The following is a 13,680-nucleotide window of genomic DNA, read 5'->3' on the forward strand; positions in this document are numbered from 1 at the left end:
TGCAAAAGACGTTTCAGTTGCATTATTTTTATAAACAAAATTTGATTATTTGGATTTGGATCCATGATTTATACACAAACTAAATTGGAACAATGATAACTTTTCCAATCAAGTTGTGTGAAACCTGCTATGAAAAAAATATAAAAAAGAAACCTGCTATGAGCTATTTTCTGTAACAGTATAATACATTTATACTTAGTATTATAAGCAACATGCTTTTGATGATTAATCCATAGATCATCATTTAAATAAAAATCATTTACTTTTCTTTGTTGTTGATAAACTAATTTAAATTCCGTTGTACAAAGAAAATGGCCATACAGCCGCCAGGGTGTTACACTCAGCCTAACTATTTATAATCTTTCACGAATTAATATATGATTTACCACAAAGACCAATCAATATATTAATATTAGCACGTGGATCGGATGGAAACCTAACGAAGACACATTGATACATTTGCAAGACAACGTATAATTAAGAATTAGAAGTGGTTTAGGAGAGGAGAGAGAAGAGAGAGATGGAGGAATATAGACTTGGAGAGCTGAGACACTTGCTGACAACGGTTTTCCTGTCGGGATTCTCCGAGTTCTTGGTGAAGCCAGTGATGACTGACGTCACCGTCGCCGCGGTTTGCTCCGGCCTAAACGAAACATGTTCTCTCGCCGTCTATCTCACCGGAGTAGAACAAGTGGTATCCACCTCTACCTATATTTGTATATATGTATTGTTTACTGTCTTCTTTTTACTCTTTGATGGCTCTTTTTTTTGGGTCAATGTCTCTTCAAATCCTTTGGTTATAACTGATTCTCCCAAAACTCTTCAATGTTTTCAAATTAGTAACAGAGAACTCAAATCATTATATATAAAACTCAAATAACCTAAATTAAATGTTATTAATGGAATATTATATGACGACGTTTTTTAAAAAATAAAATAATAGATGAAGACGTGTTAAAATACATATGCAGTGAATATTACATGAAATTTTGAGTTACTCACTATATAATGACATAATGAGTTTTTTGGTACATAATACTCTCTCTATTCCTTTTTGTTTGATCTTTTACGAAAAAACATAAATATTAAAAAAGCATATTAAATGTTATTTTTAAATGAATTGTTCTTTGTGATTTACAATTTTTAATAACTCTAAACTAATGATCTTCAATAATTTATATTGAAGTTTACAATTTATCAATTATAACTAATAACTATTGCATTAAAAACCTAAAAAATCAATATTATTGAAACAATTTTTTTCTTCTAAAAAATCAAGCAAAAAAGAACAAAATGAGTATATTTTGTACCAACAACTAAGTCGGGAAGGTTTTGGGATAAGTTTTAGTAAAATTATAATTAAAAAATTTGGTTGGTCCTCACAGAAAGTCAGTTGGTTTAACTGAATCAATTATTTTCAAGTTGTTAGTTACTTCTTCTTTAGAACAACTTCAATATTATAATTCTTAAGAAAATTAAGTTAATTAATGTAAACATCTTTTCTAACGGTGAAAATGGTAAAAAAAAAGACGGTAGGACTGGGGACAATGGTAATGATGCCGGTGATCGGGAATCTATCCGATAGATATGGAATCAAAACATTACTCACTCTTCCGATGTGCCTCTCTATTCTTCCTCCAGGTTCTTTTTCCTCTTAGTTTATATATTGAATTAGTTTTTTTCGAAACTCATTTTATCATCAAAACAATGCTTTTACACAATGTATAATTCTAGTTTTTCTCTAATATTTAAAAACTAAGAAAAAAAAACACTGAGTAAAAAGATTTCCATGAAAAGCCAATCACTAATTAGGACATCTCCAATAGTGATCTCTATATTTTTCTTTATTTATAGAGGTTATTCTATTTTACAGATATTGTGCTCTAAGACCATCTCCAATGGTTATCTCTATTTTTTCCTCTAAATATAAAGAAAAAATAGGGTTCTCTATTTTCACTCCAATGGTTCTTCAAAAATAAAGATCTCTATTTGGTAGAAGGAAAAATAGAGGAAAAAATAGAAATCCCTATTTTTTGTCTCTATATATAGAGAAAAAAATAGAGATCTCTATAATAGAGATGAGTTGGAGTGAAATAAAGGTAAAAATAGAGTTTAGGGACAAAAATAGGGATGGGTTGGAGATGTCCTAAAGTAAAGTTTCCTCTATAATAGAGGAAAAAATAGAGATATCTACTTTTTGTCTTTATAAATAGAGATCTCTACAATTTATCTCTATTTTTTTCTCTATTTTTGAGAAAACTTTATTTTAGAGGTGACCATTGGAACACAATATCTCTAAAATAAAATCAGTTCTAAAATAGAGAAAAATATAGAAGTAACTATTGGAGATGGTCTTAATTATAGAAAATTGTATGTACCAACTACCACCTACTAATAATTGTAGGTATTTAACGTTTCAGAAACTATTCAATTAATCGCATAGATATACCAACAAAACGAAAGATGCCTTGATTATTTATTTGTTTATCTGCGTGGACACCTCACAATTCCATGAGTCTACAATAGTGTCAACGTAAAAAAGTACTACTTTTTGAAAGTATTATTTCTTTTGTCAAGTGTTAATCTTGGAGGACTACAATTTCGATGATGAAATCAAATATTTTAGAAATGATAAATAATGAAGAACAATTTATAAACACGGTCGGTATCATAATATTGAGGAAACGATGAATAATGAATTGATTGGCTGAAACGAAAAAGTTTTTCTTTAATTTTTGTTATTTCTTGTAGAGCTAGTTTAATGCAAACATAATTCTAGACTACAACTAAAACTTCTTTTAATTCGCAGTCGCCAAAAAAAGCCTAACCAACACTAGCATATATGTACTTTCATAGAGAAAACCAATATTGAAATTTTTTTGAACAATGTTGATGTAATGAGAGAAAGACCTTACTCTCAAAATTAATTAATTTGAGCCATAATGAAGAGGAGTTACACAAATGTTTCTTCTGCACCATAAATTAAATAGATGTAGTGTCGGACTGTCGGTTACAAAAATCATAAGTTGATGCAGAATGGGTTCTTGCCCTTGATATAACATGTTTTTTGTCTTATACTTTACCATACATCAGGATCATATAACCTTCATAAATTAATATATACTTCGATTAATCAATACATTTTAAAGTCTCAAATTAAATATAAACGTCAATTATTATACTCATAAATTAATAATTCTCTAAATTACGACAAAAATATCATTACTATTATTATTATCATATAACAATTTTGAAAGCAAGAAAGTATAGAATAGTATCTACAGAACTAATATACGTTCAAATATGTTTGTTTTCTGTTAGTTGCTATAATGTTGTAACTTTTTGCAGCGATATTAGCGTATAGAAGGGATACGAATTTCTTCTACGCGTTTTACATAACCAAGATTCTATTCGATATGGTCTGCCAAGGCACCGTTGACTGTCTCGCTCATGCTTATGTGGTAAATTTTGTTTTCTTTCCACCATTATTATATTTAAAGAAAGTTTTTGAACTCAAAGCATTTATACGATATCATTTCGCTTAATCCTATTTTCAGGCGAAAAATGTTTGTGGCAGAAAAAGAATATCAATGTTTGGAGTTTTAGCAGGTGTCAGATCAATTTCAGGAGTTTGTGCAACATTCTCAGCTCGTTTGTTACCCATAGCTTCAATTTTTCAGGTATCGGAATTTCATACCTATTAACCAAACTGAAAAAGTAAAAAAATAAATCAATTTCTCATTTTCTGAAGTGTTATTTTTCATACCTTTATATATTGGTTACCTACCCACAATATTCAAAAAAATATATAAGAAAATTATAATAATTAGGTTGCAGCTATATCATTTTTCTTTGGCCTCGTGTACATGAGAGTTTTCCTAAAAGAGAGGTTACATGATGATGATGAAGACGACTGTGATGAAGATGATAATACTAGTGGTAGAAATCATCATGATGGTGGTGATCTAACGATGTTAGCAGAGCCTATTTTAAGAGATGCACCAACTAAGATACATATTGTCTTGAACACTAAGTATTCGTCTTTGAAAGATATGGTCAGCTTGATAAAGAATAGGTACATTGATAAATATATAATATTTGCATGGTTTCATATACATAAATATTTTTATATAGTCCTTAGTTACTGATCAATATGGGTTTTTATAACACAGCACCATACTCGTCCAAACATTGGTTGTTACTTTCTTTGCTACCTTCGCACAAAGTGGAATGCAATCTGCTTTCTTGGTTAATTTCATCTCCACATCTTACCATTCTTAATTTTTACTTAAAAATATAGTATTAAAAAGTGTAATGATTTTTTTTTTTTTTTTAAATAACGCAGTATTTTCTAAAAGCTCGTTTTGGGTTCAACAAAAATGACTTTGCTGAGCTCATACTGTTGGTTACCATCATTGGCTCCATCTCTCAGGTAAACATTGAAAAAGAATATGTAGTTTTCGATGCTATCGGAATAAATTCTGTTCACTAATACGTGCTGAAATATATTTTCTCAGCTCTTTATATTGCCGAAATTGGTTTCTGCCATAGGAGAACGTAGGGTTTTATCAACAGGGCTTCTTATGGATTCTGTAAACGTAATATTTTCTAACCTTTTTTACTTTCAATTTCTTCCAATGAACCTACGATACCATATATATAGCTAATAATTTTGGTTATATGCTTGGGGTGCAGGCAGCTTGTCTCAGTGTTTCGTGGTCAGCATGGGTAAGTTTGATATGAACTATTACAAAATAATAATACCTATTTTTCAACTTCTTTTTTTGGACGTTCAAACTCCACATTTTTAGAAGTTTAATATGACTGATATTTAATTAAAAGTATGATTGAGCTTACATTGATTGAAACTTCCTTCGGTAGAAATCTTTGGCCCAAGAGAGTTGGTGAGCGATTAGACCTGTAAAATATTACAAATTCAGTATGATTGCTTAGTTCTTTTTGTTCGAATAATACAGGTTCCTTATGCCACGACAGTGCTTGTACCCGTAACAATGTTCGTAATGCCATCTGTAAGATTTTTTAATTAACTTCATGTGGTGCTTACTAATAATGATTTTTACGTAGTCTTGCTTAAACAGAACTTAAATTTGGTTCTAGGTTTGTGGTATTGCTTCAAGACAAGTGGGACCCGGTGAACAGGTGAGATTGTAAAATATTTTTTCTCCTGCCAACAATCAACCAAACCATTGTTAATATCAGCAAGGAAAAAAAACAATGAAAAAAAGAAAAAAATTGTTAATTTTACTTAAAGAACAAAGAAGATTATAGTATAATATGTTATAAAAAATTTATTCACTGTCATTAAGTTTTGATATAAAAGCTTTCAGAATTTAACTTGAATTTAACATATGTGTTAATGAAGAAAGTTAGACATCGAAAGTTGGATAAATTATCAAGTACCCCCTCTGTTCCTAAAAGAATGATGTTTTGGATTTTTCACACATACTAAGAAAAGTAACTTTTATATTATTTTTATTATTTTTCTGTTAAATATAAGTGTTACTTCTCTCATCTCTTCATTGGTTACTAATAAAAATAATAATAATATTAACCTACAACATCAATATTTATAAACAAAAATAAAATCTAAAACATCAAATTTCATAGAACAGAGGGAATAATATATAAAGAGTTATGGCCACTCCACCTAAAACCAATTGGTTTTAAGTTGAAAGCCTACAATCTATCAATATGCTAATCTAATATGCATCAAAATCGATCAGACCTAAAAAAATAGTAGGATTGATCCGATATGGATATAGTTTAGTCAACCAATATTCATAATTAGGCCGACCAATTCCCATATCAATTATAGATTTGTAAATGTGTATAAAATATTAGATTTAAAATAAAATGAATATCAAAGGCACACAAGGTTAATTAAGTTATTGTAGATTTTTTTAATTTTTTCAACTGGATTTCGTATGCAGAAACAATCATAGTCTACCGAACAAATTTTTTAATTAAATCACGACAATGACAGATATTTTTTGTCATTTCATTGCAGGGGAAGGTCCAAGGATGCATATCCGGGGTAAAGTCTTTTTCTGGTGTAGTGGCTCCATTTATATATAGTCCATTGACAGGTACGTGAACACATTAAAGTAGAGTTTCAACACCACTCATTACTATTTTAACACCATTTTAAAATAATAATTATAGACCAATATAATGGAGAAAAATAAACCTTCTATAGCCTTTTAACAAATAACTAAATTTTGTTTGATTTAGCGTTGTTTCTCTCCGAAAAAGCCCCGTTTTATTTTCCTGGATTCAGCCTTCTATGTGTGACATTCTCTTTGGTATTCTTCACACTTGCAACCATCTCACTATGTTCATTGTTGTATGTGTAATTATGCATGACTAACATTTGTTAACATGCACAGATGATCGGATTTTTTCTGAGTCTTCTTATAAGAGATGTTCCTTCTCCGTCGATGAACAAAGCAATCAACAACATTTCAAGAGAAGAAGCTTGATTCATGAAGGAAATCTATTTTAAATCTTTTACTGATTTTCTTCAATGTATCATTTGCAACGAACCCTTAGCTAAAATAAAAAAATATACTCCTTTCGTCTTACAAAGATAAATTTTTAGAAAAAACATTTTTTTTACAAAGATAGAAGTTTTATATCTCCAATGTAAATTTTAAAACTTTTTACTTGTTTTATCCTTATTAAATAATTATGTATATATTTATTATTATTTTCAAAGTGTATTAAGAAGTTAAAATTGTTATTATATATTATTTTTTAAAGAATGTAAAATTCTAAAAAATCCATCTTCGTGGACGGAGAGAGTATTAATTTGTGCTACTTTTCTCTTGAAATGTTAATCGTTATTACAGCCTTTTTGAAAAAAGTTGAGTAGGTATTGTAATAGTATACTTTCCACGTATGATTGAGAAAACTCAAGGTGAGGCAGAGAGGAGCCGGTGGGGATCTCTCATACTCTCTCTTTGTTTACAGAGATCCAATTATCATATCGAGCCATGAACTGATTCTGATTCGATTTGGCAATAATTAACATTTATCGTCTTTAAACGATTAAATAATATAAATTACATTTTAAATGAAAAGGACCATGCATCCACCAAGGTGATACTGACTGCCTAATTATAAATGTCATATCAAAATTTATTACTATATGGTTTAACAAAAATTCTTATCTGAATTTTTTTTCTTTTTCTTATCTGAATGCTTTCATTCTAATTAAAGATTTTAATATATGAATATTCGCACGTGGATATTTGTATAAGATATGCATTAATCTCCGAGGCTATGTATAGTTCAGAATTTGAAGTGAAGTTTAGGAGAGGAAGAGAGATGGAGGTATTTAGACTTGGAGAGCTGAGACACCTACTGGTGACGGTTTTCTTGTCGGGGCTCGCCGAATACTTGATAAGGCCAGTGATGACTGACGTCACCGTAGCCGCGGTTTGCTCCGGCCTAGACGATTCATGTTCTTTGGCCGTCTATCTCACCGGAGTACAACAAGTGGTAACCATATCTACTTATATATATACACATACATGCATATAATATTAAATCTGTTATTGTTTTTACGCTTTAACTAATCTCTTTTCGTTGGGTGTTGATTACTCTTTAAACTTTTTATCTTTTTATCTGATGGTGAAAATGATATAAAAAAAAGACGGTAGGAATGGGGACAATGGTAATGATGCCAGTGATCGGCAATCTATCGGACAGATATGGAATCAAAGCAATGCTCACTCTTCCCATGTGCCTCTCTGTTCTTCCTCCAGGTTCTTTTGTTTTCTTTTTAAGGTTCCATTTTCCCAGTGAAAGTTATTATACCATCAACAATATTTGTTCTTATCTTTTTACCATTTTATTTGGCAGAGAACTTATTATAAGTAATATAATTCTGATACAATTAAATAATCCATGCAAAGCCAATCATTAGCTATTATACCAATCAATAATTGTAGAGCTAACGTTTGAAAAAGTAGCCATGCGTATGTGTATTGTGTACCAATAGAAGGAAAGATACCTTCATTATATTTATCAGTTCTTATGATCGTGGACACCTCATGATTCCATGAGAGTAGTGCCAACGTAAAAGAGTAAGTATTCTTTTATTGGGTACAAACAACCGTTCGGCGCCATCAGAAATTTAGAAAATAAATTTTTAATATATAGGCAAATTAACCTCCAACTAGTATAAGTTTTGTTTGGAAAGGAGTCCTATAACAAATTAGTGTAGATTTTATCATTTGGATCGAAAGTGAATAATATCATACTAAAATGGAGTTTAAACGGTTTGGAAAACCCAATAAATGATATCAGAGTCTAGATTGAAAAAAATAGACTTAGAATTCTAGACTATATAATCGGTGTGAGAGAACCCTCTATGTGCCACAAATAAGAAGGTGTCTTAAGAATCTCGCGAATAAGGTGGAGTCATGGTGTCAAAATTTTGCTCGAGGAGAGGTCCAATGTTCGTAGTCTTTGGTTTGAAGAAGAGATTGTTGGGTATAAACCAACGTCTCACATCGAAAATTTTAAAAAATAGTTTATAATATATAAGTTAAGTTCAACTTTAACTAATATGAGACTTTTAGGAAAAGAGCTCAATAACAAATATGTGCGAGCTTTACTACTTAAACCCGAAACGAATAATATCGTACTAAAATGTAGATGGGATAAGTTTGGAAAACCCAATATCTTTCCCACGTATATCTCGTTTTGCAACAAGCTGGTAACTTCTGTTTGCATGTCTCTTTCGTTTGGCGTAATTCTTTTTTGCTATATTTACATTCTTGTTGCTATATATTATCCTAGTATTATTAATTAATGCAAATTACTATAAAATTAAACTCATGGAATGCATGATTAAATTATCAAAGTAAGCAAGATGATGATTCATATGCATACATGTTTGAACAACGTCAGCCAATCTTGTTGGTTTTAGCAGCTTTTCGTTTTGGATATGTGTAATTAACGTTTTTTAAAATAAAATTTTGATGTGAAGGGAAAAATTTGTGTACTAAAATGTTGTACATTTTGCAGCAATATTAGGGTACAGAAGGGATACCAATTTCTTTTACGCATTTTATGTAATCAAGACCCTATTCGATATGGTCTGCCAAGGCACCATTGACTGTCTCGCTAACGCTTATGTGGTAAATTTTTTGTCTTTTCACCTTGATCATATTATAGATATTTCGTTCTTATTAAAAAATAGAATATTTACATGAAATTTTTTAACTATTTTTTCAGGCAAAAAATGTTCATGGCACAAAAAGAATATCAATGTTCGGAATTTTAGCAGGTGTCAGCTCGATTTCCGGAGTTTGTGCATCACTATCAGCTCGTTTTTTATCCATAGCTTCGACTTTTCAGGTATCATATCATTATACATACTAGCACAAAATCACAAAATTAAGAGACAAACTCAAAACATTATCCAATATTATAAAATCATTTTCTTAATTAAGAATCGGTTTTTAATAACTTAATATATTGCTTGTCAGTTGAAAATTCACAAAAACTTTTGAGGAAAAATGATATGTTTTCAAGATTCATATTTGTTTCTATATTTAAAGAATTATTGTTCTCATACCATTTCTCGTATATATATATATAAGAAAATTGCAATTTACTAGGTTGCAGCTATATCATTATTCATTGGCCTGGTGTATATGAGGGTTTTCCTAAAAGAGAGGTTACAAGATGCTGATGATGATGATGAAGCTGATAGTGGTGGTTGTAGAAGTCATCAAGAGGTTCATAATGGTGGTGATCTAAAGATGTTAACTGAGCCGATACTAAGAGATGCACCAACAAAGACACATGTCTTCAACAGTAAGTATTCGTCTTGGAAAGATATGGTCAGCTTGATAAATAATAGGTACGTTTCATCTAAGTAGATATACATGACACATAAATATACATAACTCGAAATGATCGAAATGGTTTCTATAACACAGCACTATACTCATTCAAGCATTGGTTGTTACATTCTTTGCTACCTTCTCGGAAAGTGGAAGGGGGTCTGCTCTCATGGTTTTTTTCATGTCCACACTTTTACATTCTTTATTTTACTCAAAAAAAACTATTAAATAAACCAAAATAAATGTTTGTAATAACGCAGTATTTTCTGAAAGCTCGTTTTGGGTTCAACAAAAATGACTTTGCTGAGCTATTCTTGTTGGTTACCATCATTGGCTCCATCTCCCAGGTAAATATTGTAAAATTTATGTAAAATTATCGTTTAAAATTAGGAATAAATATTGATCATTGATACGTGCTGCTAAATTATCATTCTCAGCTATTTATATTGCCGACTTTAAGTTCTACCATTGGAGAACGTAAGGTGTTATCAACGGGGCTTCTTATGGAATTCTTCAACGTAAACATATATATTTTTGGTTGTTTTAATCATGATACATATTTTTGTAGAGGTAAGAATTTTTTTTATGTGCTTGTAATGCAGGCGACTTGTCTTAGTGTTGCATGGTCACCATGGGTAAGTGTGCTGAGAACTATCAATAGTTTCTAGAATTATTGATTTGACTTCGGTAACTTCCTTCTATATCGAGATCTTTGATCCAAGAGAGTTCGAGTGTCATTAAAAGATTACAAATTCAATAGGATTGTTTGTTTTTGTTGAAAAATATAGGTTCCTTATGCCATGACCATGCTTGTACCCGGAGCCATGTTTGTGATGCCATCTGTAAGATTTTACCGCATCATTGTCCTTAGTAATGGAGCCTTATACTTAGTATTGTTTAAATATATCTTGAATTTGAGTATAGGTTTGTGGTATTGCGTCAAGACAAGTTGGATCCAGTGAACAGGTATGACCGTAAAAGTTATTTTCTTCTTCCAACTTTTCATTGTTTTAACGTTTTTCAAGAATTTTTAGAAGATAATAAGGAATTTAGAGTAATATATAAATGATAATGAGTCATTCCATTTGTTATAAAACGATTTTGAGGTTGAAGCTCACCAAACTTGATATAGTAGAAGAGTTTAAACAAATGCTAGCTCAACTTGAACCGAATTTGATCTGAACGATAAAATATCAAAGTTATCATATAATCAGTTTTCGGATGAGTGGCTAGAAGAATCATCATCCCTCAAGAATGTTAGAAATCTCACATTTGAAGTAAGAAAAGATCTAGAGTAATATAAAAAGGATATGATCAATCCACTCTTGGCTTGATTTTGAAATTGGAAATCCACCAAACTTAACAATTAAATTGTACGGCTTTTAAGATATGTATTCTGTCTTGCCTAACAATTAACATATTAAAGAAGAACAAGATTAACTACTTAGATTCACTTTTTAAAATGTGCCGAAAACACCTTATATTTAAACACGATATTTATGCCTTTATTTTTGATTACCATCTCGTTCCAGGGGAAGGTCCAAGGATGTATATCCGGGGTAAGGGCTTTTGCTCAAGTTGTGGCTCCATTTGTATATAGTCCATTGACAGGTAAGTGAACACAGTATCACTAAGTGACCAATGAACACCATTCATTAATAACTATCATTAATAAAACGTTATTCATCACTAATAAGTTTTATAGCGTTCATTGGTCAATATCGAGAAAATAAAGTTTTATTTCCTTTAACAAATATTTATTTTGGTTTGATATAGCTCTATTTCTCTCCGAAAATGCACCATTCTATTTCCCTGGATTCAGCATTCTATGCATCGCCATCTCTTTGGTATTCTTTACATCTACAACCATATCATCAGTTATCACAATTATATGTTTATTATTAATAATGCATGACATAATGACATTGCTTTACATGCACAGATGATCGGATTCCTTCAGAGTCTTCTGATAAAAGATCATCCTTCTTTGCCCTTAGTGAACATAACAATCAACAACCCTTCAAAAGCGGAAGCTTGACAAGAAATATATCAAGAAGCAAATGTAACTGTAATATTGTACAAATTTGCTTCAAATTAAAAGTTCATTTAAAACGAATACATAGCTAGAAGCTGTAAAAATAACTTAGTTTTCTTACAAAGATTGTCATTGCAAATGAATAAAATCACTTGTATAGTAGTTGTTGGCAACTAAGTACAACCGGTCACATCAACATACATCAACTAAGTAACCAAACAAATATAACCGTAAAAACAAACAACCGTAAATATTTTAGAGAAGAGATGCGATAAAAAGACAACCGTAGAAAAATAAACGAAAATATTTCAACAAAAGAATTAGATGAAAAGACACAACTGAAAAATTAACCGTAAATATTTTAACAAAATGTTGCATTGACACAACCGTTCATAAATGCAAAAAGGATTGGGATAAAAAGACAAAGCTTTTTATATTTCAATGAAAAGATGTAATAAAAAAGACAAAACAAAAAAAAACGTAAATATTTTAGTAAGAAATTGCGATAAAAAGACACATCCGTTCGTAAGTAAAAAGACATTACGATAAAAAGACACAACCGTAATAAAAAAACAATAAATATATTAACAAAAAATTGCAACAAAAAAACACAACCGTTTAGAAATGCAAATGACATTACGATAAAAAGATGCAAGTTTCGGGGAGAATTCGCAAAACTTCATGAAAATACGCGATAAAAAGATATAACAAAAAAGATCGTAAATATTTCAACGAAAATTTTTCGTTAAAAAGATACAACCATTTAGAAGTGCTTACGAAAGAAACGACACAACCGTAAATATTGCAACAAAAAGTTGCGAGATTAAAAGAAACAACCTTATAATCTCTTTGATCATATGAATGGAAAACTAAATCTTTGCACACAAAAAAATTCAGGATTTTCATATTATTTTCATGGGATTTTTGTTTAAATGGGCACATTTCAGCCAAAAAAATAATGAGAGGGTACATTCTTGTGGGCTTATAAGAATGAGTACTTATTTGGCTAAGAAAAGACAATCTTGTCAATACTCTTTCTTCTTTCTTTTTTTTTTTTTTTTTTTCTTTTTTTTCCAAATGCTTCATAGATCTTTTTCTCCCTTATTAATTCAATAGATCCAATTAAATAGGTTTGTATATAAATAAATCTATATCCTAAGGGAATAATGCTTAGGGAACCCAAAGATTTCAAGACGCAGATTAAATTAATTTTACATTTGATCGATAAATATATTGGTCGGTGGATTTTGATTCGGACTGAAACTTGTCACCAGTTTAGGAGTCGAGGAAAGAGATGAAGGCAGTGTCACTGGTTTTTGATTAGCAAAGACTGAAGATGGAAGGCGTTAACGGCGGAAATGAGGATCGACGGTAGGATATGTTTTCGATTTGATAGAACGATGTCTAATAATCGCTAAGTAATTCAAAAACAGATGTTCGATGGTGTATGTGTCATGTTGTGATCAGTTTACGAATTACGATTAGGGTGAATTGAGAGACAAATCGGAACTGGAGATTGAGGGTGAATTGTAGAGACAAATTAGACGGTTAAATGCGAATAATAAAAAAGATAAAAACGTCAATACTGTGAGAAAAATACCTAATTGCAGTAGCACATGATTTTGTGCCTATTTCTACAACGGCATACACTTTTGAAGTGCTTTATTTGTAACTGATCCTTATTTTCATGCATGTGAGTGATATCAAGTTGTACTTTGTTGTTTTGAAATGCCTAGAAATGACAAAAGCGTGTGGGAATGGACATAA

The 13,680-nt window shown here is 30.7% G+C and overlaps 2 protein-coding genes and 1 long non-coding RNA gene across 15 annotated transcripts; 2 read left to right on the plus strand and 1 right to left on the minus strand.

Moving 5' to 3' along the window:
• Positions 1-423: 423 nt before the first annotated feature.
• MEE15 (Major facilitator superfamily protein) lies at positions 424-6,660 on the plus strand. 8 transcript variants are annotated; one of them, NM_001335509.1, is made up of 14 exons: positions 424-694; positions 1,530-1,641; positions 3,349-3,461; positions 3,558-3,680; positions 3,831-4,075; positions 4,173-4,248; positions 4,346-4,432; positions 4,518-4,598; positions 4,696-4,728; positions 4,977-5,030; positions 5,119-5,160; positions 6,029-6,107; positions 6,253-6,323; positions 6,408-6,660. In NM_001335509.1, the coding sequence occupies exons 1-14, from the start codon at positions 521-523 to the stop codon at positions 6,498-6,500; spliced, it is 1,383 nt and encodes a 460-aa protein (NP_001323497.1). In that variant the 5' UTR covers positions 424-520; the 3' UTR covers positions 6,501-6,660. The 8 variants fall into 8 exon arrangements, with proteins under 8 accessions (NP_001323497.1, NP_001323498.1, NP_001323502.1 ...); NM_001335508.1 differs by having other exon boundaries at positions 474-694; positions 4,977-5,014; positions 6,408-6,606; NM_001335510.1 differs by lacking the exon at positions 6,253-6,323.
• Positions 6,661-7,170: 510 nt separating this feature from the next.
• AT2G16980 (Major facilitator superfamily protein) lies at positions 7,171-12,137 on the plus strand. 6 transcript variants are annotated; one of them, NM_001335516.1, is made up of 14 exons: positions 7,171-7,521; positions 7,676-7,787; positions 9,055-9,167; positions 9,265-9,387; positions 9,651-9,895; positions 9,975-10,050; positions 10,139-10,225; positions 10,316-10,396; positions 10,481-10,513; positions 10,667-10,720; positions 10,803-10,844; positions 11,411-11,489; positions 11,655-11,725; positions 11,821-12,137. In NM_001335516.1, the coding sequence occupies exons 1-14, from the start codon at positions 7,303-7,305 to the stop codon at positions 11,914-11,916; spliced, it is 1,431 nt and encodes a 476-aa protein (NP_001324578.1). In that variant the 5' UTR covers positions 7,171-7,302; the 3' UTR covers positions 11,917-12,137. The 6 variants fall into 6 exon arrangements, with proteins under 6 accessions (NP_001324578.1, NP_001324580.1, NP_179290.4 ...); NM_201747.2 differs by having other exon boundaries at positions 7,321-7,521; positions 11,821-12,069; NM_001335517.1 differs by having other exon boundaries at positions 7,172-7,521; positions 11,655-12,137.
• Positions 12,138-13,201: 1,064 nt separating this feature from the next.
• AT2G06805 lies at positions 13,202-13,437 on the minus strand. Its single transcript, NR_140172.1, has one exon. It is a non-coding gene; the product is annotated as an other RNA (long non-coding RNA).
• Positions 13,438-13,680: the final 243 nt, after the last annotated feature.

Source organism: Arabidopsis thaliana, chromosome 2 (assembly GCF_000001735.4).
Source record: "Arabidopsis thaliana chromosome 2, partial sequence".
NCBI lineage: Eukaryota > Viridiplantae > Streptophyta > Magnoliopsida > Brassicales > Brassicaceae > Arabidopsis > Arabidopsis thaliana.

What these genes read in the sequence shown, in the direction of transcription:
- MEE15 (NM_001335509.1), top strand. Translation starts at nt 521, where the DNA reads ATGGAGGAATATAGACTTGGAGAGCTGAGACACTTGCTGACAACGGTT. An exon ending in GTCAGCTTGATAAAGAATAG is followed by an intron (nt 4,076 to 4,172) that starts GTACATTGATAA and finishes TTTATAACACAG; the next exon opens with CACCATACTCGTCCAAACAT. An exon ending in TATGTGTGACATTCTCTTTG is followed by an intron (nt 6,324 to 6,407) that starts GTATTCTTCACA and finishes TAACATGCACAG; the next exon opens with ATGATCGGATTTTTTCTGAG.
- AT2G16980 (NM_001335517.1), top strand. Translation starts at nt 7,303, where the DNA reads ATGTATAGTTCAGAATTTGAAGTGAAGTTTAGGAGAGGAAGAGAGATG. An exon ending in CCATAGCTTCGACTTTTCAG is followed by an intron (nt 9,388 to 9,650) that starts GTATCATATCAT and finishes GCAATTTACTAG; the next exon opens with GTTGCAGCTATATCATTATT. An exon ending in GAAGGGGGTCTGCTCTCATG is followed by an intron (nt 10,051 to 10,138) that starts GTTTTTTTCATG and finishes GTAATAACGCAG; the next exon opens with TATTTTCTGAAAGCTCGTTT.